At 40.9% G+C, this 26,031-nt stretch overlaps 1 protein-coding gene across 3 annotated transcripts; it reads right to left on the minus strand.

The window, feature by feature from the left end:
- Positions 1-26,031, minus strand: cdc16 (cell division cycle 16 homolog (S. cerevisiae)). Of its 3 annotated transcripts, none has more exons than XM_064945136.1 (18): positions 25,873-26,031; positions 24,786-24,840; positions 24,569-24,666; positions 22,939-22,977; positions 21,353-21,487; positions 20,783-20,942; positions 17,277-17,371; positions 16,721-16,854; positions 16,391-16,470; positions 16,241-16,290; positions 15,989-16,062; positions 15,642-15,767; positions 15,211-15,363; positions 14,092-14,155; positions 13,855-13,916; positions 2,983-3,118; positions 2,749-2,839; positions 1-863 (listed from the first exon to the last, which is right to left on the minus strand). In XM_064945136.1, the coding sequence occupies exons 1-18, from the start codon at positions 25,918-25,920 to the stop codon at positions 604-606; spliced, it is 1,860 nt and encodes a 619-aa protein (XP_064801208.1). In that variant the 5' UTR covers positions 25,921-26,031; the 3' UTR covers positions 1-603. The 3 variants fall into 3 exon arrangements, with proteins under 3 accessions (XP_064801208.1, XP_064801207.1, XP_064801209.1); XM_064945135.1 differs by having other exon boundaries at positions 2,731-2,839; XM_064945137.1 differs by lacking the exon at positions 25,873-26,031 and adding an exon at positions 25,135-25,155 and having other exon boundaries at positions 2,731-2,839.

Here is a 26,031-nt window from a genome sequence, read left to right on the forward strand (position 1 = left end):
TAAAAAGATAAACGTATGGTTTATTGTAAGTATTACCAGTATTTTCATCAAAACGCTATTGCATTCAGCATTTTTTGTTTGTTTATTCAAAGTAAAAATCCACAGGTAGCAACACACGTTCCTGCTAGTGGGCAGGAGTAGGGGGCACAGTCAGTTACTGCTGCATTCATTCCATTCTGTTAAGCATCAGAGTACCATGTCTTTTCTTTCCCCACTGTCTTCAGACTACCCGACTGAGGCACAAATCCAAACCAAGCCCACACCTCACATCCCCAGGTCCCTTTCAACCTCCATTGGGAATATGAAAGGATTGAAATAGTGTGAGCAATATTCATTCAGCCAAAAAATATATATTTTACAATACGGCACTGAGTGTGACATCTTGTTCCAACAAAAAACAATTGGACTGAAGGTCAAATTCATGCTAAAAAGCTCTGCCTTAACTTCTTCCCCATCGCTTAATCTATTCCAATCCCATCATTTCAAATCCCCAAGAGGGGAACACGACGAGAAACCTATAGATAAGTGCCAACTGTCTGGTCGGTAATGGGTCCCGAGGCTGGGACCAGGCAACCTGCCACTACTATGATATCATCAGTGACATCACGCGCTGGTGTCGGACATCGAGGTCTCGAGCATCATGTCACTCTCGTACATGTTGCATTCCAGGGGCAGCGAGCTCCGCAGGGGCGTGTCCAACGAGGCCTTGTCCTGATTGGACTGCGGCGTCTCCAGGGCCATGATGCCGCTCTCCTCCAGAAGAACCGTGGTTCGAGCGTTACTGGGTTCCGTCGACGTGTTCAGCATCTTCATCAACCCCGGGGTGCTCAGCGTCCCACGGACTTTGTCTTTTATGTCCGTTCCTGAAAGACACATACACTATTAAATGATTTAGACACACACACACACACACGACCAAAAGTATGTGGACACCTGCTCATTCCAAAATTATGAGCATTAACATGAAGTTGGTCCCCCCCGTCGCTGCTAGAACGGCCTCCACGCTTCTGGGAAGGCTTTCCACTAGATGTTGGAACATTGCTGTGGGTACTTGCTTCCATTCAGTCATAAGAGCATTAGTGAGGTCCACCACTGATGTTGGGCGATTAGGAATCGCTCGCAGTCAGCGTTTCAATTTATCCCAAAGGTGGTAGATGGAGTTGAGGTCAGGGCTCTGTGCAGGCTAGTCAAGTTCTTCCACACCGATCTCGACAAACCATTTCTGTATGGACCCCACGGGCAAGGGGGCATTTTCATGCTTAAACAGGAAAGGGCCTTGGAAGCACAAAATCGTCTCGAATATCATTGTGTTGTAGCGTTAAGATTTCCCTTCACTGGAACTAAGGGGTCTAGCCCGAAACCATGAAAAACAGCCCCAGACTATTATTCCTCAAACTTTACAGTTTGCATTATGCAGTTGGGCAGGTAGCGTTCTCCTGCCATCCGTCAAATCCAGATTCGTCTGTCAGCCTGTCAGATTGTGAAGCGTGATTCATCACTACAGAGAATGCGTTTCCACTGTTCCAGAGTCCAATGACGGCGAGCTTTACACCACTCCAGCCAACGCTTGGCACTGGCATGGTGATCTTCGGCTTGTGTGTGTGGCTGTTCGGCCACGGAAACCCATTTTATAAAGCTCCTTGTGCTGACGTTGCTTTCAGAGGAAGTTTGGTACTCGTTAGTGAGTGTCGCAATCGAGGACAGACAATTTGTACGCACTACACACCTCAGCACTCGGTTGTCCCGTTCTGTGAGCTTGTGTGGCCTACATCTTTGTGGCTGAGCCGTTGTTGCTCCTAGAAGTTTCCACTACACAATATCATAACTTACAGTTGACCGGGGCAGCTCTAGCAGGGCAGAAATTTGACTAACTGATTTGTTGGCATATGACAACAACAACTATGACAGTGCCACGTTGAAAGTCACTGAGCTCTTCAGTAAGGCCATTCTACTGCCAGTTTGTCTATGGCAATTGCAAGGCTTTGTGCTCGATTTTATACACCTATCAGCAACGGATGTGGCTGAAATATCCGAATCCACTAATTTGAAGGGGTTTCCACATACTTTTGTGTGTGTGTATATGTCTTGTATCAAGCCGGCTTGACACCGTAACAACGTCAGGACTGGTGGTCTACTAGTTTTCCGCTGTTCTTTTAGCATGTTAAGAAATAAGAAATCCAGCGCTAACCTGCAGGTGCACGTTAAGTTCTGCCTGTTCACTGTAATCCACCCATAATGTTTAACATTAAAACAACGTATACATTCCAGACTGAAATTATTATGCATATTCCCATTGTACATCTGTCATTATGGTGTTGACTCATTTTAAAATTATTAATATTTTATGATACATTTTTATAGAAAATACACTCGTCCAACTACTATTCATTCTTCTTCTTGTTTGTTAGAATTAAACCTTTGACAGTGGATCACTGACTTGCAGGGTCTTTCTAACAGATGACACAGGGTTCGGGTCGCAATCCCAGTGCATAATGCACATAGTATCCAAAAGTGTCCCTCAGTAAAAGTGACATTATTATTTCTTAACACAATTCGCCGGCAAGGCACACACTGGCAACAAGACTCGAAAAAAGCAAAAAAGAAACGCAAAATCAACAGTACTTAAATGTCTTAAGTCATTAATGTTTACAGGCAAAAATATAACAAATGCATCCAGAAATGATTGTCGCAAATCTGTTTTAGCGTGGGTTTCAAAGGAAGTCATTTTACCTATGTAGGAAGTTTTACCTATGTAGGCATCCGTATCGCCAATGTACATCTCAATGCAGTGGCCGAGCATCGTCACAGAAAACGTGTCATCACGCTTAAGACCGAGTGCCTGTCAGAAAAAGGAAAAACTCACATCAATTGCTGTAATAACATTGAAAAGCACAGCAATATTTATCAAACGTGTCACACAGGTTCTGTGTCTATGGATTTAAAATGTAAATAAAAATGGACAAAAAAAAAAATATACAGTACCGTGTGGAAGTAGTCGATGGCGCTCTCGAAGTCTCCCATGAGGCTGTGCACATATCCGATGGCAGAGTAGGTTGACGCGTGCTGGGGGATGAGAACCAGGGCCTGGCGGTGGTACTCCAACGCCTGGACATACTTCCTATTAGAGGACAGAACAAAACAACCAATTGGACAGTTCTCTAATGACCAGAGCCAAATAAAGAGTTCTGCCTTGGCTGGGTGGGTTCAGAGAGACAAAAAAAGGATGTAACCAAACAATACCTTCCCTATCAGAACTAGGTAAAAAAAAGTATGTTTTATTTTTTTATATTGTTCCATAGTTGCCATGGTGCCTAGTGGCAGCCTTGTTAATTTACTCTTGCAAACTTAATCCTTAGAACAGCAATTAGAAGTCAAAATAATAAATATGCTGAGCGATAGAGCTGGAGAAATGTAAGCACTCAAATTCATAGACAGAGCGATGGATACCAATAATGGAAGGACTGACCAATAATGTTTTACAAGTTATAGTTTAAACCATGTTGAGGCTTTATAGTGTTGCTTGTTTAGTTTTACATTTATTCACAAACAATGGAGTGAAACAAGCTTGTATTTTGGGTTCTGATGGGGTACAACAGCTGACAGCTTGGTAGCAAATGGATCTTCCAAATGGATAATGACTCCAAGCATACTTCCAAAGTTGTGGCAAAATGGCTTAAGGACAACAAAGTCAGTGGTGGTGGTTGAAGATATCCCTCTAGTGGTGTGGGGGCTGTGCATGGGCAAAGTGAGTGGTGTTTTATCCTGCCTGTTTGGCCCTGTCCGGGGGTATCGTCAGACAGGGCCACAGTGTCTCCCGATCCCTCCTGTCTCAGCCTCCAGTATTTATGCTGCAGTAGTTTGTGTCGGGGTGCTAGGATCAGTCTGCACAGCCAGAAGAGGACTGGCCACCCCTCATAGCCAGGTTCCTCTCTAGGTTCTGGCCTTCCTAGGGAGTTTTTCCTAGCCACCATGCTTCTACACCTGCATTGCTTGTTTGGGGTTTTAGGCAGAGTTTCTGTACAGCACTTTGAGATATCAGCTGATGTAAGAAGGGCTTTATAAATACATTTGATTGACTGAAGGTATTGGAGTGACCATCACAAAGCCGTGACCTCAATCCTATAGAAAATTTGTGGGAAGAACTGAAAAAGTGTGTGCGAGCAAGGAGGCCTACAAACCTGACTCAGTTACACCAGCTCTGTCAGGAGGAATGGGCCAAAATTCACCAAACTTATTGTGGGAAGCTTGTGGAAGGCTACCCAAAACATTTGACCCAAGTTAAACAATTTAAAGGCAGTGCTACCAAATACTAATTGAGTGTATGTAAACTTCTGGCCCACTGGGAATGTGATGTAAGAAATAAAAGCTGAAATAAACCATTCTCTCTACTATTATTCTGACATTTCACATTCTTAAAATAATGTGGCGATCGTAACTGACCTAAGACAGGGAATTTTTACATGGATTTGGCTAAGATGTATATCAGCTCCAATCCTCCTAGGATCCTAGGGTGACAATAAGCCTAGCGGTTAGAGTATTGGGCGAGTAACTGAAAGCTTTAAATATCCAAGCTGACAAGGAAAATATTTTTTGGTCCAGGAGCTCTGTACTACTATGGCTGACCTTGTAACACAACACATTTCACTGCACAAATCTAGAGTGCTATTATATATATTTAAAATATATTTAAAAAAAAGGTTTATCATCATCATCATCTTGTCTCCCATCTACAGGACCAAAGGCTGGACCAAAAGATACAGAAATGGGACCAAAGGCTAGAACTATCGTTCACTACACCCAAGGATTCCTCAGATGTTTTGGAACATTTGAAAAGAAAACCTGTGCAGGAAACTGAAGAAAAGCCTATACGGGATCCTCCAGAAAAAAATGCAGACCGCAAGGATAATGGGGTGGTAGACTAAAGAACAAACCTACTGTAAGTCTATTGTATACACTGCCCAGTTCAATACAACACAGTACATCATGCACACCGGAGGTGGATGATGAAGGACACTGGACAGTTCTGCATGCTGTGCCTCAGGCAACTTCCAAAGTAAGTCAACTGGGGCTTTTAAAATGGAAGATCCCATGAACAAAGGCTTACTACTGAATGACATCATTGCCAATTTGTAAGTCGCTCTGGATAAGAGCGTCTGCTAAATGACTTAAATGTAAATGTCTGATAGAGGTCTTGGTCTTGGTCTCACAGACTTGGCATCAGCCCAATGAGCATGGTGCCTTCAGAAAGTATACATACTCCTTTGACTTTTTACAAAATGTTGTGTTACAACCTGAATTAAACTATTATTAAATTGAGTGTCACTGGCGCACCCATAATGTAAAAGTGGGAATGTTTTTTTGACATTTTTACAAATGATTAAAAATGTAAAACTGAAATGTTTTGAGTCAAGTATTCAACACCTTTGTTATGACATGCCTAAATAAAGTTATTTTGAATGGACTCACGGTGTGTGCAAGTGTTTAACATGATTTTTGAATGACTACCTCGTACAGATAACTGTAAGGTCCCCCAGTCGAGCAGTGAATTTCTAACAAAGACTCAACCACAAAGATCAGGGAGGTTTTCCAATTTTTTTAAGCAGACACTGAATATCACTTTGAGCATGGTATTAATTACACTTTGGATAGTGTATCCTAAACCCAGTCACTACAAAGATACAGGCATCTTTCCTAACTCAGCTGCAGGAGAGGAAGGAAACCATCAGGGGATTTCACCAGGAGGCCAATGCTGACTTTAGAACAGTTAGAGTTGAACGGCTGTGATAGGAGGAAACTGATCAATAACATTGTAGTTACTCCACAATACTAACCCAAATGACAGAATTTTTTTTTTTTTTTTATTGCAAAACATGAATCCTGTTTGCAATAAGGCACTAAAATAAAATGGCTAAATATGTGGAAAACCTGTTTCAGTCTGCATTCCAACAGACACTGCGAGAAATTCATCTTTCAGCAGAATAACCTAAAACACAAGGCCAACTATACACTGGAGTTGCTTACCAAGAAGACTGAATGTTCCTGAGTGGCCTAGCTACAGTTTTTATTTAAAAATCTACGGCAAAACTTCAATTTCTGTCTTGCAATGATCAACAACCAACTTGACATGGCTTGAAGATTTTTTTTAAAGAATGTGCAAATATTGTACAAACTAGGCATTCAAGGCCATTAGAGAATTACCCAGAAAGAATACTTATGTAAATCAGATCTCATTTTCAATAAATTTGCAAACATGTCTAAAAACACATTCACTTTGTCATTATGGGTTGTGTAGATGTGTGAGAAAAATATATTTAATCAATTCTGAATTCATGATGCAACAACAAAATGTGGAGTAAGTCAAGGGGTATGAATACTTTCTGAAGGCACTATGTTTAACAAAATGTTTACAAAATAATTAAAAATTAACATCTGAAATGTCTTCAGTCAATACATATTCAAACACTTGGTTATGGCAAGCCTAAATAAGTTCAGGAGTAAGAAATGTTTTTATTGCATAACAATTTACATAACAGTAAGTTGCATGCAGACAATGAATAGGCAAAAGTTTTTGCTAGTGATGTCTGGTTGAGGACCTGCCTTACAACGGGCCTACAAGCCCTCAGTCCAGCCTCTTTCAGCCAATTGCCGGCAGTATGAGCAGTGATGGAGGGATTGTGCATTCCTGATCTAACTCAGGCAGTTGTTGCCATCCTGTAACTGTCCCGCAGGTGTGATGTTCGGATGTACCAATCCCGTGCAGGTGTTGTTACACATGGTCTACCACTAAGAGGATGATCAGCTGTCCGTCCTGACGCCCTGTAGCACCGTCTTAGGCGCCTCACAGTACGGACATTGCAATTTATTGCCCTGGTCACATCTGCAGTCCTCCTGCCTCCTTGCTGCATGCCTAAGGCACAATCACGCAGATGAGCAGTCAGTAGAAAGGCCTCTATAGTGTCCTAAGTTTTCATAACTGTCTCAACGACCTTTCCACAGGTGCATGTTCATTAATTGTTTATTGAACAAGCATGAGAAAGTGTTAAAACCATTTATTACAATAAAGATCTGTGAAGTTATTTGGATTTTTACAAATTATCTTTGAAAGACAGGGTCCTGAAAAAGGGACGAGTTTATAAGTACCAGTCAAAGGTTGGCACACAAAGTCATTCAAGGGTTTTTCTTTATTTTTTTTTTACTCATTGTAAAATAATATTTAAGATGTCAAAACTATAAAATAGCACATATGGAATCACGTAGTAACCAAAAAATATATTTTATATACAAGATTTTTCAAAGTTGCCACCCTTCGCCTTGATGACAGCCTTGCACACTCCTGGCATTCTCTCAACCAGCTTCATGACTGTCAATCACAACATTCTTATTGGCAGACTCAACAGCCTTGGTTTCTCAATTGATTGCCTTGCCTGGTTCACCAACTACTTCTCTGATAGAGTTCAGTGTGTCAAATCGGAGGGCCTGTTGTCCAGACCTCTGGCAGTCTCTATGGGGGTGCCACAGGGTTCAATTCTTGGGCTGACTCTTCTCTGTATATATCAATGATGTTGCTCTTGCTGCTGGTGATTCTCTGATCCACCGCTACGCAGAGGACACCATTCTGTATACATCTGGCCATTCTTTGGACACTGTTAACTAACCTCCAGATGAGCTTCAATGCCATACAACACTCCTTCCGTGGCCTCCAACTGCTCTTAAACGCAAGCTCTTCAACTGATCGCTGCCCACACCTACTCTGGACGGTTCTGACTTAGAATATGTGGACAACTTAAAATACCTAGGTGTCTGGTTAGACTGTAAACTCTCCTTCCAGACTCACATTAAACATCTCCAATCCAAAATTAAATCTAGAATTGGCTTCCTATTTCACAACAAAGCATTCTTCTCTCATGCTGCCAAACATACCATCCTACCGATCCTAGACTTCAGCGATGTCATTTACAAAATAGCCGCCAACACTCTACTCAACAACTTGGATGCAGTCGATCACAGTGCCATCCATTTTGTCATCCAAGCCCCATATACTACCCACCACTGCGACCTGTACTTTCTCGTTGGCTGGCCCTCGCTTCATACTCGTCGCCAAACCCACTGGATCCTGGTCATCTACAAGTCTCTGCTAGGTAAAGCCCCGCCTTATCTCAGCTCACTAGTCACCATAGCAGCACCCATCCGTAGCTCGCGCTCCAGGAGGTATATCTAACTGGTCACCCCCAAAGCCAATTCTTCCTTTGGCCGCCTCTGCTGCCAATGACTGGAACAAACTGCAAAAAAAAAAAAAAAAATACATCTGGAGACTTAAGTCCCTCACTAGCTTTAAGCACAAGCTGTCAGAGCAGCTCACAGATCACTGCTCCTGTACATAGCTAATCTCTAAATAGCCTATCCAAGCTACCTCATCCCCATACTGTATTTATTCATTCAACTTGCTCATTTGCACCCCAGTATCTCTACTTGCACATTCTACCATTCCAGTGTTTAATTGCTATATTGTAATTACTTTGCCACCATGGCCTATTTAATGCCTTTACCGCTCTTATCCTACCTCATTTGCACATGCTGTATATAGACTTTTTTTCTACTGTATTATTGATTGTATGTTTGTTTATTCCATGTGTGTTGCTGTGTGTCGAACTGCTTTGCTTTATCTTGGCCAGGTCGCAGTTGCAAATGAGAACTTGTTCTCAACTAGCCTACCTGGTTAAATGTGGAAAAAAGCATTTAAATTAACAGGTGCGCCTTGTTGAAAGTACATTTGTGGAATTTCTTTCCTTCTTAATGCGGTTGAGCCCATCAGTTGTGTTGTGACAAGGTAGGGGGGGGGTATACAGAAGATAACACTATTTGGTAAAATACCAAGTCCATATTATGGCAAGAACAGCTCAAATAAGCAAAGAGAAATGACAGTCCGTCTTTAATTTAAAAGACATGAAGGTCAGTCAATCCAGAAAATTTCAAGTTTCTTCCAAGTGCATTTGCAAAAACCATCAAGCGCTACGATGAAACTGGCTCTCATGAGGACCGCCACAGGAAAGGAAGACCCAGAGTTACCTCTGCTGCAGAGGATAAGTTCATTAGAGTTACCAGCCTCAGAAATTGCAGCCCAAATAAATGCTTCACAGAGTTAAAGTAACAGACATCTCAACAACTGTTCAGAGTAGACTGTGTGAATCAGGCCTTCAAGGTCAAATTACTGCAAAGAACCCACTACTAAAATAACACCAATAATGAGAAGAGACTTGCTTAGGCCAAGCAACAAGGTCAATGGACATTAGACCGGTCAAAATCTGTCCTTTGGGATGAGGAGTCCAGATTTGAGATTTTTGATTCCAACCGCCATGTCTTTGTGAGACTCAGAGTAGATGATCTCCGAACGGGTGGTTCCCACTGTGAAGCATGGAGGTGTGATGGTGCCTTGCTGGTGACATGGTCAGTGATTTATTTAGAATTCAAGGCATGCATAACCAGCATGGCTACCACAGCATTTTGCAGCGATACTCCATCCCATCTTGTTTGCGCTTCGTGGGACTATCATTTGTTTTTCAACGGGAAAATGACCCAACACACACCTCCAGGCTGTGTAAGGGCTATTTGACCAATAACGAGAGTGATGGAGTGCTTCATCAGATGACCTGGCCTCCACAAGCACCCAACCTCAACCCAATTGAGATGATTGGGACCGCAGATTGAAGGAAAAGCAGCCAACAAGTGCTCAGCATATGTGGGAACACCTTCAAGAAGGATGGAAAAGCAGTCCAGGTGAAGCTGGTTGAGAGAATGCCAAGAGTGTGCAAAGCTGTCATCAAAGACAAAGGGTGGCTACTTTGAAGAATCTCAAATATATTTTGATTTGTTGGACACTTTTCTGGTTACTACATTATTCCATGTGTTATTTTATAGTTTGGGGGCGGCAGCGTAGCCTAGTGGTTAGAGCGTTGGACTAGTAACCGGAAGGTTGCAAGTTCAGACCCCCGAGCTGACAAGGTACAAATCTGGCGTTCTGCCCCTGAACAGGCAGTTAACCCACTGTTCCTAGGCCGTCATTGAAAATAAGAATGTGTTCTTAACTGACTTGCCTAGCTAAATAAAAGGTCAAAAATAAAAAACTATTATTTTACAATGTAGAAAATATAAAAAATATAAAATCCCCTGAATGAGTAGGTGTGTCAAAACCTTTCTATTTTATACTGTTTGGACCCGAATAAACACTTATGCGGCCAGTCCAATACTTTTCTATTTAGAAAAAGCTACGCACTCCATTCCTGGTAAGCTGCCTGCAGGACATCAATGCGTGGATGCAGTTGAATTTATTTTTTCACCCATTTAAAAAAAAAAAAAAAAAAAAAAAAAAAAAAAACTTTATTAACTAGGCAAGTAAGTTATGAACAAAATCTTATTTTCAATGACGGTCTAGGAACAGTGGGTTAACTGCCTTGTTCAGGGGCAGAATGGCAGATTTTTACCTTGGCAGCTCTGGGATTCAATCTTGCAACCTTTCGGTTACTGGCCCAACGCTCAAACCGCTAGACTACCTACCGCCTCTTACAGTTAAACTGCAAAAAGACAGATTGGCACTCACACCATCATAAATATCAGCAGCTACAGCCTCAATAGTGATGGTGTCAAGATCCTCCCCTTCAGTGAGGTTCGCAACCTGGGTGTGATATGACAGTATGCTCTCGTTTGAGGCCCACATCCAGTGTGACCAAAGTCTCATTTTCCATCTACAGAACATTGCCAATTTACGACCTATACGATCATAACCTTAGGCTGATCGACTCATCCACGCCTTTATTTCATCCCATCTGGACTATTGTAAACACCCTGTTTGTTGGTGCATCTGCCAAGTGCCTAAACAAGCTACACTACAGTGCATTCAGAAAGTATTCAGACCCCTTCCCTTTCTCAACATTTGTTTACAGCGTTATTCTAAAACGGATTAAATAAAACATCTCAATCTACACACAATAGCCCATAATGACAAAGTGAAAACAAGTTTAGAAACTATTGCAAATGTATTAACAAATAAACAGAAATACTTTATTTACATAAGCATTCAGACCCTTTGATATGAAACTCAAAATTGAGCTCCGGTGCATTCTGTTTCCATTGATCACCCTTGATGTTTCTACAACTTTATTTGAGTCCACCTGTGGTAAATTCAATTGATTGCCTTCCCAAAATCATGTCCACACACTTGTCTATAAAAAAATGGTCCCACACTTGACAGTGCATTTCAGAGCAAAACCAAGCCATGAGGTCGATGGAGCAGTTCTTGATTGAGATTGGCACAATGGAACCAATTGAATAGTCCCAAAACTGCAAGGTCCATGAAAGCTTTTCTGAACAGCCTTGTGTCTGGTTGGGTATGATGCTACAAGCTTGGCACACCTCTATTTGGGGAGTTTCTCCCATTCTTCTCTGCAAATCTATTTTTGGGTCTCTCCAGAGATGTTTGATAGGGTTCAAGTCCAGGCTCTGGCTGGGTCACTCAAGACATTCAGAGACTTGTCCCGAAGTCACTCCTGCGTTGTCTTCGCTGTGTTCTTAGGGTCATTGTCCTGTTGGAAAGTGAACCGTCACCCAAGTCTGATAACCTGCTGCAGAGCAGTCAGGACTTCAAGGACCTCTCTGTACTTTCTCCGTTCATCACTCCCTCTGACGAGTCTCCAAGTCCCTGCCGCTGAAAAACATCCCCACGGCATCATGCTTCACCGTACGGATGGTGCCAGGTTTCCTCCAGATGTGACGTTTGGCATTCAGGCCAAAGGGTTCAATCAAACTCCAAGTGGGCTGTCGTGGCTTCTGCTGAGGAGTGGCTTCCATCGTGAATTGCTACAGAGATAGTTGTCCTTCTGGAAGGTTCTCCCATCTTCACAGAGGAACTCTGGAGCTCTGTCAGTGACCATCGGGTTCTTGGTTACCATCCTAACCAAGGCCCTTCTTCCCCGAAAGCTCAGTTTGGCCAGGCGGCCAGCTCTAGGAAGAGTCTAGGTTGTTCCAAACGTCTTCCATTTAAGAATGATGGAGGCCGCTGTGTTCTTGGGACTTTCAATGCTGCAGAAATGTTTTGGTACCTTTCTCCAGATCTGTGCTTCGACACAATCCTGTCTCGGAACTCTAGCCTTTCAAAATGATAAACTTGGATTAGCCAACACAACGTGCCATTGGAACACAGGAGTGATTGTTGCTGATAATGGGCCTTTGTATGCCTATGTAGATATTCCATTAAAAATCTGCCGTTTCCAGCTACAATAGACATTCAGGACATTAACAATGTCTACACTGTATTTCTGATCAATTTCTTTTTCTTTCAAAACCTGGAAATTTCTAAGTGACCCCAAACTTTTGAACAGAAGTGTATATACAAAAAATATATAATTTGCACCTTGGGTGTGAGAAGTGATTTACAAATGAAATGAATTATTAATATTATAATTATTAGCAGTTCTTAATTGAGACTGGCACATTGGAACCAATTGAATAGTCCCAAAACTGCAAACCCTGCCTCTCACTCCACTCAGGTTCAATTAATGGCTAAATATTTTACCATAATCAAATTCACCACATAGGAAAACATCCCATCTTCTCTTGAACAAATCAATTACGGAACCATGTGCATGTTGTTTGCAGGGCTTTACCAATTGATTCATTCAATAGATCAGTGAACACTGCAATCCTGTTAAGAAGCCTTCATTAAAATAAAAACACGCATTAACTGCAAGGTGTGGATTTCCAAAGATGCCCCTTTAGATATGAAGTACCCAAACATTTTCAAAACAGCCACTTGCACTGCAAAGCCTCTCTAGATCTGCTTAGTGGCTACTATGCATTATTCATTAACAGATCTGTACATTAATACTCAATGAGTCCTACTTATACAGAAGCACTGGAGAAGAGCAAATGCATGTCTTTGAAAATAGTGCGAGGAGAAAGAAAAAGAGAGAGATACAGTAGGTTAGGGATCATGAACGAGATTCAGCCGCAGGCCGATTTTATGTTCAGCGGATGGTCTGGGGTCATAACATAATTACAAATCATTTGTTGACTGCCAATTGACTGTAAGAAGCCTAAACAGATGTGTTTGAATAAATCAATAATTTCAAACATTGCTTACATTTGTACACAATCACATCTCTCCATTATGAATGGGAAAATATTTATTAAATTAAAATCAGTTGGAAAGGATTTCCTGGTGATTCTACAGTATTCCATGTCCAACAAAGACACATTTATTTTTTTTTCCCCCTTTCATCACCTCAGACTTTCCTCCTGAAATACCACTCAGGAAAATGTTTGGATCCCTGTCCTTTAACAATGCTTTATCAGGTACCTGGGAGACAACAGAGAAATGCCTGCCTGTCTAACTACCTAATACTGAACTTATAAGTGAGATGAGAACAAGGACAGGACAACAACAACGATGTCATAGGAGATACAGAGATACTGCATATGCCAGTCAGAACTTCCATTCTGTTCAGTTCCATCCCCTCAAAAGGGGTGTGTCACAAGCCAACTAGAAATATTCTGGATTAGTTTAGGCTAACTAGTTTCAGTTAACGCCACATTCCAGCTCACAAAGGTGGATATTTATCCAACAGCTTCCACTAATTCAAACCAGGCTTGTAACTGTGTGTGCATGTCGCACATGGAAAACCCAGAGTCCAACAGTTACCCTAGTAATTTACCTGGCTAAAAGGAGTTGACCCCTACGTGACAATAGTTATCCCAAGTTAAATTCAGACTAAACCAAAGTGAGCTCGCAACTCCATCCTGCTTCGTGACATACCCCTCTGGTGTCCTGATGAGTAAATACTTGCGGAGGATCTTTATACTCACTTCAGTTTTCGACATACGTGACCCAGGTTGTTCAGGAGTGGCTCCCACTTGTCCACTGTTACCTGGAAGAAAACACAACTTTTACTAAAAGAGGAATTTTTGCATTGAAAATAAACACAGCAACTACACTGGCTGCCAGTTCTTCTTAAAGAAGATCAAAAAAAAGAAAGAATGTAAGAATGGTGTATGACACAGTACATGTGGTGCTAGAGTTAGTCGAGTCAAATGATCAGCTACCTCATTCCCAATGGCTTTGATCTTGTCCATTGCGTCCAGGAACAACTTCTCAGCTGTTTTCCAGCTGAAAATGGCAGAATTGAGCACATTTCAGCACAATCAAAGCCAACACATGAACAAATAAAAAAATAAAGGCATAAGTACCCTTTCACACACACTATCATGTCAACCCGAACCATACGGTGCCAGCACAGATTTTTTCTTTACAAATGGTCCTTTCCGGCACGGTTCCAGCAACTATGATGGAGGCGTGGCCAGGTGCAGCTAAACCTCAATAAATAGACAGAATCCATGTTTATCGTCATGACCCAAACCGAATCATTCGTGGCCCTACCTGTGGGTTTAACCCCATCGTTAGGAGAACACTCTTCTAACCCATTTGCTAATGGCTATGATGAGAGCCCTCAAGCGTGTATGAGTACATGTGGGGGTATTGCAGAGTTTGTTAAACACTGAGTGTACAAAACACTCAGTGTATTTCCATGACATAGACTGACCAGGTGAAAGCTTTGATCCTTTTAATGTCACTTGTTAAATCCACTTCATAATCAGTGTAGATGAAGGGGAGGAGACAGTTTAAAGAAAGATTTTTAAGCCTTGAAACAATTGAGACATGGATTACGTGTGTGTGCCCTTCAGAGGGTGAATGGGCAAGACAACATCTTTAAGGTGTCTTTGAATACGGTATGGTAGTAGGTGCCCAGGTGCAGCGGTTTGAGTGTGTCAAGAACTGCAACACAGCTGTGTTTTTCACGCTCAACAGATTCCTGTGTGTCCCAAGAATGGTCCAAAGGACATCCAGCCAACTTGACACAAATGTGGAAAGCATTGGAGTCAACAAGGGCCAGCATCACTGTGGACTGCTTTCGACACCATGTAGAGTCCATGCCCAACAAATTGAGGCTGTTCTGAGGGTAACAGGGGTAGAAACTGAATATTAGGGAGGTGTTCCTAATGCTTTGTACACTCAGTGTAGTATGTGAGCACGTGAGGGTATTACAGTGTATGCTATATATCCTCGTGGGTGTACGTGTGTGAGTATGCACATATGTACGTTTTCCCAATGTGTGGGTGTTTGCATACACATTATCTCTGTATGTATTTGTGTGTGTGACTCACTCTCCATTCTGAAAGGCCACAACGGCCACCTCATGCATGACAAAGGGGTCTTCTGGTGCTATGCTCAGGGCCTGGCTGAAGAAGCGCTCGGCCAGTTTAGAGTTGTTTGTAAGACCGTACTCCAGCCCTATGTACAACATGGGGAGATGACATCTGGACAAGAGAGATGAGAGCAAGGGTTAGGGGTCAAGTCTCATTGGCAAGGTTGTGAAGGTACATGCTATTTTTTTTTGTGTGTATATATATATATATATTTGTTATGATACTGTACATTACATGTTTTCAATGACTGAGGCACACCTGCTTTTAGCAAGATACATCTTTGAACAGACACTAACAAATGTGTTAATGTCCAATATTGCTTTTCAGCACGTGACAGCCCTGTTCTGTGGATGCGTGGTGTTGTGTCTGGGTACAATAACAGTACATACCCCTTCATCAGTTGAGCAGCAGTGAAGTAGGCAGCCATGGCCTGGTCGTGTTCACTCTCCACTGCAAATGAGTGACCGTAGGCGATCCATGCCGGACCGTACGTCCGCTCCAGAGTGGTCGCCTTGCTGTGGGAGACAGCATAAGGAACATAGTGTAAATAAGAGAGATATTCTAGTCTGAGTGAATGATAATCAATTATGTTTTTTTTTATAATACTTTGAAATTTGTAGATTTGATTCAGCAGCAAGTGAATCAAAATATTTTAATTTACAATATATAGAATATCAATGTCTGACTGCTGAATGTAAAATACGCTTGGTGATAAGAAGAACATGATATCTGGTACCTGAGATATCTACGCGCGTGTTCATTTTTGTGACCAACCATTAGATAGTAGCATCCCACAGCAAACCAAGAGACCTGGATGAAAACAACGTACCATTTGTCTAATGGTCAAAAATTAAAATACACACAAAAGAAAACATACCGTACCAATCAGAGCTTGGATATGTGGAATGGCAAGATTGGGGGGGGGGGGGGTGTATTCATAGCAGAGCAGGCAACACTTTGCACTATATAGGGCAGGGACTATACTTACCGGGTTGTTGGGATACAAGTCCACAAGCCTGTGCGAAAGGTAAAACAGTTCTGTGGTAGTAAAAAGAGGAGAATCATGGTACACATTCAGATGTTAAATTTATCTTTCACATGTATGAATAACCAAACTTAAGAGCTTCAACGGTCTTACCATTTGCTTTGCTGAGTTCCACCAGTGTTCCTATATGAACAGGTAAACAGTTGGCATGGAATGGGTCTTTCACCATCACCCTTGAAGAAACACAAAACATTCAGGTTTTACAGACAGGACCAAATGATGTGTGTGAAATGTATATCCTTTTTACACAACTGAGCCGAGAGAGAATAATATTCCACTAACAAACCATACGAATATCACAACAGTTCTAATTAAAAAAAAAAAAAATGTTAAGATTGGCCAGTTAACGCTTGCAGACTGCCAACAAATCTCAATTTGTAGTTAAAAGGTTAAGGTGGGCCAGCGGTTAGTTACCAAACTTACATGGAAGTGAGTTTGTAGCACATTTTGAAGTCACAGTTGTAATAATGCCTCTCAGCAAGGGAGACCACCACGTCCAAATTGTCCTGGAGACCGTTGACCATCTCTGGGACCACCATATCACTGGGTTTGTTATACTGAGGGAAGGAAAGATGAAATGATGGATGGAGAAAAAAAGTGGATAAAGTGAGGGGGAAACAAATGTGGAATTGGAACAAAAGCACCATCAACACTAATTTGAGACAAATGACCACTTAACTTTAGTAAAATCAGAGAGAACATTTCTGGGTTGTTGTTATCGTTATTGTTAGGGGCAACTGTAGACAACCAATATTAACCAAATATGAGTGATTGTAATATTTAGAAAATAATCATATGGTTCATTCTGAACTATAGGGCAAAATCCAAAGTGACACGATGACATGATGGCCTGTGTATTCCAACAAAGAAGCACAACGTAGTGATCAACATTGCACATGACAAATGTAAAATATTGAAACTTAACATAGGAATCTGAACGCAACTGATGTCCTGACATGGAGGATGACAGTGGACGTACCTTCTTCAATTTATTCTCAAACAGGAAGTGAAGTAATTTGTCTTCTTCCTCTGTGCACTGTTGGCTCAAAGGAAGCAAGTCCAGGAAGTCCTTTTCTACAAACACAAAAATGACAAAATGTTTTCAAAATAAGGGGTTTGGGAAAAAAATGTAATACATTTACCCTACAGACACATCTATAAACCGTTAATGGCATAAAACAAAGCAACATACATACCTATATTTCAGGGATGCAAACTGGTAAGGACCCAAAAAGGGGCACAGAAACACACAAAAAATCTGTATACATATTATCAGAGTGGGGTTGTCACAATACCAACATTTTACTAATGATGTGATACCAGGCCAAGGCCCATGGGGGCCCAAGAAGCAAAAAAAAAGTTAGCAATAAAAAAGGAAAAAAATATATATAATCACACAAACGCCCAAAAGTTTTAGAACACCCCCAATTTTCATTTTTTTATTTTATTTAAACAGCTCAAGTCCAATGAATAACCTGAAACGGTACAAAGATAAGCAGTAAACTGCCAGAGGTTAATAAAATAAAAAAAAGTTTAGGTTACAGAAAAACAATGTACATTTCAGAGTTACAAAAAAGGCCTTTTCAGGGAACAATTTACAGCTGTTCTGAAACAATTGAAGTAAATTAAGCCTTGAAAGTTGATGCTAACAATTCCTACCGGTGTCGCAACTTTTGTTGACTACTTACAAAACCTCTGTCTGTTTAAAAGCAGTGTTGGAGCAGACTGTGTTCCTACTAGTGGTCGACCGAATATGATTTTTCAACGCCGATACCGATTATTGGAGGACCAATAAAGCAGATGCCGATTAATCTGACAATTTTTTTTATTTATTTGTAATAATGACAATCACAAGAATACTGAATGAACTTTTATTTTAACTTAATATAATACATCAATAAAATCCATTTAGCCTCAAATAAATAATGAAACATGTTCAATTTTGTTTAAATAATGCAAAAACAAAGTGTTGAAGAAGAAAGTAAAAGTGTAATATGTGCCATGTAAGAAAGCTAACGTTTAAGTTCCTAGCTCAGAACATGAGAACATATGAAAGCTGGTGGTTCCTTTTAAAATGAGTCTTCAATATTCCCAGGTAAGAAGTTATAGGTTGTAGTTATTATAGGACTATTTCTCTATACGATTTCTATTTCATATACCTTTGACTATTGGATGTTCTTATAGGCACTTTAGTATTGCAAGTGTAACAGTATAGCTTCCGTCCCTCACCACGCCACTACCTGGGCTCAAACCAGGAACACATCAACAGTCACCCTGGAAGCAGCATTAACCATGCAGAGCAAGGGGAACAACTACTCCAAGTCTCAGGGCAAGTGACATTTGAAGGATTGCGAAGATCTGCTGGCAAAACGCACGAAAGTGCTGTTTGAATAAGTGCTTATGAGCCTGCTGGTGCCTACAATCACTCAGTCAGATTGCTCTATCAAATCATACTTAATTATAACACACAGAAATACAAGCCTTCAGTCATTAATATGGTCGAATCCGGAAACTATAATTTCGAAAACAAAACGTTTATTCTTTCAGTGAAATACGGAACCGGATGGCATCCCTAAGTCTAAATATTGCTGTTACATTGCACAATCTTCAATGTTATGTCATAAAATTCTGGAAAACTAGTTCGCAATGAGCCAGGCAGCCCAAATGGTTGCATATACCCTGACTCTGTGTGCAATGAATGCAAGAGAAGTGACAATTTCACCTGGTTAATATTGCCTGCTAACCTTTCTTTTAGCGAAATATGCAGGTTTAAAAATATATACTTCCGTGTATTGATTTTAAGACAGGCGTTGATGTTTATGGTTAGGTACACGTTGGAGCAACGACAGTCCTTTTTCGCGAATGCACACCGCATCGATTATATGCAACGCAGGACACGCTAGATAAACTAGTAATATCATCAACCATGTGTAGTTATAACTAGTGATTATGATTGATTGATTTTTTTTATAAGATAGGTTCAATGCTAGCTAGCAACTTACCTTGGCTTCTTACTACATTCGCGTAACAGGCAGGCTCCTCGTGAGGCAGGTGGTTAGAGCATTGGACTAGTTAACTGTAAGGTTACAAGATTGAATCCCCGAGCTGACAAGGTAAAAATCTGTCGTTTTGCCCCTGAACAAGGCAGTTAACCCACCGTTCCTAGGCCGTCATTGAAAATAAGAATGTGTTCTTAACAGACTTGCGTCGTTAAATAAAGTTGTAAAAAAATCTAATTAAAAAAGGGCAAAATTGGCATCCAAAAATACTGATCTCCGATTATTATGAAAACTTGAAAAATCGGCCTTAATTAAATCAGCCATTCCGATTAAAACTTCTTCGGGATCGGTGTCCCAACCCCAGGGACGGTTGAGCAAATGTAGGCTAATGCGATTAGCATGAAGTTGTAAGTAACAAGAGAATTTCCCAGGACTTAATCTAACTGCACTGTCCAATTTACAGTAGCTATTACAGTGAACAAATACCATGCTATTGTTTGAGGAGAATTTTGAGCATGAAAAGTTATTAATAAACAAAGTAGGAACATTTGGGCAGTCTTGAGACAAATTAACAGAAATGCTATGGTTCATTGGATCAGTCTTAAACGTTAAACAAACAAATTCAACCCCAGCCAAACCCCAACTACGCTGGGCCAATTGTGCAAAGCACTATGGGACTCCAATCACGGCCGATTGTGATACAGCCTGGCATCGAACCAGGGTCTGTAGTGACGCCTCTAGCACTGAGATGCAGTGCCTTAGGGCTCCCGAGTGGCGCAGCTGTCTTCGTCTCAACTGTGAAAAGAAGACTTCGAGCTGCAAGTTTGACAGGTCAAGTGGCAGTAAGGAAGCTATTGCTAAGATGGCAAAATAAGAAAAAGAGGCTTGCCTGGGCCATGAAGCACCGCCAGTGGACTACTGAAGACTGGACGGTCTTCTGGAACAATGAATCAAAATCTTTGGTTCATCATGCAGGGGTTTTGTGCGCCATATTGTGGGCGAAAGGATGGTTCCACATGGAGGAGGAAGCGTGGATCCAGAGTCGGTGACTTGCACAGAGTGGGTGGCACCCAGAACCAAAATGGCTACCACATCATTTTGCAGCACCATGCAATACCCTCTGGCATACGCCTTGTTATCAGGGGTTCATCCTACAGCAAGATAATGCACCAAAACATACCTCCAGGCTATGTCAGAACCACCTTAGAAGAAAATAAGAAGATGGTAGGCTTCAAATCATGGAATAGCCAGCACAGTCTCCAGATTTAAACCCCATCGAGCTAGCGGTTTTTTTTCTGACAGATCTACACGATTCCAGTGGAGGACCTACATTTTGAGATCAAAACTGCAAATATCTCCAAAAAGTGACAAGTTCGCATCCCTGTACATTAATTCTGATGCACATGTGCACAAAACGTTAATCTTATTTTTTGATTCGACAGTCCCCTTAAGTCTGTTTCTGTTCCAAGTCTTGCTCTGGCCTCACCTTCCTGAGCGGTCAGCATGTGGTGGGACGTTAGAAGGTCGAAGGCTTCAAAGCAGTACACATCCAGTTTCAAGGCCTCTTTGTAGCTGGACGTGGCCAGAGGCCGGTTGTCCATGGCATCATAGATCTTCCCCCGCAACAGGCAGATGGAACTGTTGATCTGAAAAAGAGAGGGAAAGAAAGACGTTTAAGGGACCACAAGGGGTCAGAACCACTAAAGCAGCATCAGTCTTAAAACTCGAGAGGACTGACATTCAAAAAAAGACCCACACATTAGTTTTTTATGAATATGGCAGGTGATGTGGCTACCGGGTGAATGACAGGACCCCTTTAATGACATGATGGTGAGAATGACAAAAGGACATTATTATAGCTAAAGGGTCTTTGACATGGCAACATGGTATTCAAACTCTGCCTCAGTCACCTACAGTACAGTAGCTAACTAGTTAACCTGTAATCACAACACCATAAATGTGAAGAGACTGGAAAATCCCAATGAAAGACCACAAACGTAGTATTACAGGGCCACAAAAATACATGGGACCCTATTATGTCAAAGATGAGACTCACAGAGGCAGGGGTCATCTCCCAGTCTGACTCTTGTATCCTGTTTTCCTCTTTGACACTCCGGTCCAGCAGCTTCTTGCTGGTTGGCTCCTCCATGTCCAGGATGTCTAAGGCCTGCTGGAACTCTTTGGCAGCATACTGCACAAAACACAAACACTAGGTTAGTGCTTCCAATGGCGCAGCTCAGTTAAGAGTATGGTGTTGGGAAATTTAGGATTGTGGGTTTTTGTACCTGAATGTAAACAATATTCAAGAGATAAAAAGTGCTTTAAAGTTGACCCATTTTGGATACCATGAGACATTAACGGTTGAGATTGATACCATTTAAAAGCTTACAAAACAGGGTTGTGAAACCATTTTCTTTCTTGAATTTTTCTATACATTTTTGATTATCCAAAAATGTGTAAACCCCAATGCATGTTGTAGCTTAGATTATTTTACGTCTGAGGTTTGTTGTGCCCGCCATCAGTTGAAACATAACATGCTATTGAATACAGGGTGGGGTGTCATGTTTTGGCTGATAAATGTACAACCATTTCAACTTTCAAACGATACCACAAAGACGCTTGGAGGTCCACACAGAGAATGTTGACTTGAATAGGAATCTGTTGTTTTAAATTACTGTTCATTGGAAACCTATTGAAATCATATAAATGGATAATAGAATAGACATAACCATTTAAGTTGACATTGGACGGAAAGTGGACCGGTGGCCAGAATTTAAAATGTCACTTAAAATGTACATTTTTCAATAAGAGACACAGGAAAGGAATGCGTATTTGGTTGATAGTTAATCCATGACGTGCTCTTTGATCATGGGATGAAATACTACAGAACAAAGTTGATGCTGCATAGTATTTTTTTATTCCTGCTATGCATAAGCTGTAAAAACAATAAAGGCTTTCTCATTTAACCACTACATGAGAGTGCCTTGATTACTTCTGGAAGTTTGTTTGCACAAAGGCTTTTCCGGCATTATTTACTATCCAGCATCAACTTATTTTTGTTCTAATCAAGTTCAGTAAAATTGCAGTGATCTGAAGGGATAGTCCATTCTATTCATTATATTTCTATGATAAAAATAACATCCACTGTTTACATGAGCATGTTGTGTCTCAACCAATGGCGGCACAACATAAAAACCTCAGATGATGTAAAATAGGGTCTAAGCTATAACATACGAGAATATGAAAAAAAAACGTAGTTTACGCAATTTTAGATCCTTTGCGGTGATTGTTAAAATACACTTTAATAAATTAGAAAATAGTTAGACAACTGTGTGTAAGGTTTCAAATAATATCAAAGTCAAATTTTTATATTTTTCAGCAATGAAGACATGTCTCACAATATGGTGGGGTATGCAAAATGCGTCAACTTTGAACACCTTTATCTAAATGTTTTGGCATACAGGTCCAAGAAGTCACATTCTGACCACTCATTCCATGGGCAAACATGTTTGAAAAGATATGTTTAAATCAAAAGGGATACTGTAGAAAAGTTATTGAATTTAAGTGGATTGACCCATGGATTCGTGGAGAGTTTGAACAGGTATATTTCATCACAAGAAGTAGCCTAAGATTAATACTCACATGGCACCTAGCAGCAAGATATTGACAAGCGCCATACAACTGAAATGAAAGATAGATATTAGGAACAAGCTGACTGACAACTTTTCAGATTAGAGGTTGAACGATTGTGATTTTTTTCAACGCCGATACCGATATCGATTATTTCAGGACCAAAAAACCCAAAATAAGGACAATTACTACAATACTGAATTAACACTTATTTTAACTTAATATAATACATCAATAAAATCAATTTAGCCTCAAGTAAATAATGAAACATGTTCAATTTGGTTTAAATAATGCAAAAACAAAGTGTTGGAAAAGAAAGTAAAAGTTACTTGCTCAGAACATGAGAACATATGAAAGCTGGTGGTTCCTTTTAACATGAGTCTTCAATATTCCCAAGTTTTAGGTTGTAGTTATTATAGGACTATTTCCCTGTATACCATTTGTATTTCATTAACCTTTGACTATTGGATGTTCTTATAGGCACTTTAGTATTGTCAGTGTAACAGTATAGCTTCTGTCCCTCTCCTCGCTCCTCCCTGGGCTCGAACCAGCAACACAACGACAACAGCCACCATCAAAGCAGCGTTACCCATGCAGAGCAAGGGGAACAACTACTAGAAGGCTCAGAGCGAGTGACGTTTGAAACGCTATTAGCGCGCGCTAACTAGCTAGCCATTTCACTTTGGTTACACCAGCCTCATCTCTGGAGTTGATAGGCTTGAAGTCATAAACAGCGCAATGCTTGACGCACAACGAAGAGCTGCTGACAAAACGCACTAAAGTGCTATTTGAATGAATGTTTACGCGCCTGCTTCTGCCTACCACCGCTCAGTCAGATTCTTGTATGCTCAGTCAGATTATATGAAACGCAGGACACGCTAGATAATATCTAGTAATATCATCAACCATGTGTAGTTAACTAGTGATTATGATTGATTGTTTTTTATAAGATAAGTTTAATGCTAACTAGCAACTTACCTTGGCTTACTGCATTCGCGTAACAGGCAGTCTCCTTGTGGAGTGCAACGAGAGAAAGGCATGTCGTTATTGCGTTGGACTAGTTAACTATAAGGTTGCAAGATTGGAGCGCCCCCGAGCTGACAAGGTGAAAATCTGTCGTTCTGCCACTGAACAATGCAGTTAACCGACTGTTCCTAGGCCGTTATTGAAAATAAGAATGTGTTCTTAACTGACTTGCCTAGTTAAATAAAGGTATAAGTAAAAATAATAAATAAATATATATAAAAATTTAAAAAGGCAAATTAGCGCCCAAAAATACAGATTTTCGATTGAAAACTTGAAATTGGCCCTAATTAAATCGTCCATTCCGATTATTCGGTCGACCTCTAGTTCAGATCACCAAGGACATGCAGCACACCCAGTACAATGCTTCTTCTATCAAAAATATCAAAGGCATACTCTGGATGGCACAAAGTAATGAAAGCTACATAGAAGAGTAACGTATAGACTGGACAGACTCATAATGACAAGTCAGAATATGCAGAGTATCCAACATGTCATTAGTCCTTCTGCATGCTAGTGCATGAGGGCCCCTCAGTGAGACGTGTAGAACAGGGAGGCACCCAAACTACCTGCATGCCCCATTGCAACAAATTGGGGGAAGCCAACCAGGTGGTCTTACCTTATCTAGTTTACGTGAGCGGAGGGCATGGGAGGCTCTATGGTACTGAGAGGTGAGGTAAAGGCACTGTGCTAGCCAGTAGATATCCTGGGGGTCTTCTGCAAGGACAGGAAAAAGGCATCACCTCCATTAGATACCCTACCAACTAACATTTTATACTAACTAGCCAGATGAACAAAACATTTGTTATATCTCATCAATCAGGAAGATCACTCACCATGTGACAGGGATGCAATCTTATCTGCCCAAAATAGAGCACTTTGATACTGTTGCTGCAAAAAAAGACAGGAAAGGCAGCATGAAACCAAACATTCTGAATGTGTTTATTACAAGTATGAAACTGACACTGTCAGGGGCTGTCAACACTCACTGATACAAGTCAGCTAGCCCTGATATAATGTGGCTAACCTCCTAGTACATAGTAGCTAGCTCAGGCCACTGACTTAGTAGCAAGCACAAGCAGGGTAGCTAACTAGTTACTAGCTAATTCATAAAAAGTCATGTTAATTGACTGATATCTCAGAACAAAACATATTAGATCTACAAAACCTGTGTTAAACTCAGACCTTATTTTCAGCATTTATCCCAAACCCCCATAGGAATAGCCAAACGAACCAGAGGTTACTTATTTCCGTTTTTTAGGACTACAACACAGATCGAACAATGAGCCGCATAAATCTGAAGCATCCGGTTGGCATTTCCACTCACCACCAAATATGGTGATGGCAGGAAGCCCAGTGGCTGGCAGTTGGGTGAAAATAGAGCGAGATGGATTTTGTCCAACATTCTCTCATTGATTAAACATTTGATCTCAGTACAGTTTCCTGTTCTCCAAACTAGAATGTTACAAAGAGTGTGGACTACGTTTAGTAGACTTTACCAAAAACATGTTTAAATTGCGTTGTTTAGGAGTACTATGGCGAATTGAGTTATTGCACACCATCGCTTGGCGGTCCTTAACGCAAAAATGAAAATGAATGCTAGAAAGCGCCAGAAGGATCTCGCTATGCCCACTATGATTAATTTACCCCCGTTGGAAACCCAGGTAAATATTGGGTTACTTTTTCTTTTTTTATCGACAACAAGTTGGCAAGTTCTATTTACATTATGCTATCGCAAATATAACCTTACACAGCTGAATAACGTTCCTGTAGACTTGTCATTCTGAACAGTACCTAGCCCATTTACTTGGCTAGCAGGAGCAATACATTTTTTCAATCTGACAGCGGTAACCTAATTTGGCTATCTAACGTTAGCTACCTCGATTCTTATCAATACCTAGTCTAGGTAGCTACATTTCTTACCTGATCAATGTAGTGTCGTACACGTTTTCGAAGTCTGTCGAGATTCATTGTAATTGTCCGAATGCTTTTTACAAATCAAAGCGTATCATTATGTGAAAATGTACTCCCTTAGTAGTAGCTAGCTACGCGGCTTCTTCTGCAGCAGTAGTGTCACTTAAA

The sequence above is a fragment of the Oncorhynchus masou genome, chromosome 29, assembly GCF_036934945.1.
Source record: "Oncorhynchus masou masou isolate Uvic2021 chromosome 29, UVic_Omas_1.1, whole genome shotgun sequence".
Lineage (NCBI taxonomy): Eukaryota > Metazoa > Chordata > Actinopteri > Salmoniformes > Salmonidae > Oncorhynchus > Oncorhynchus masou.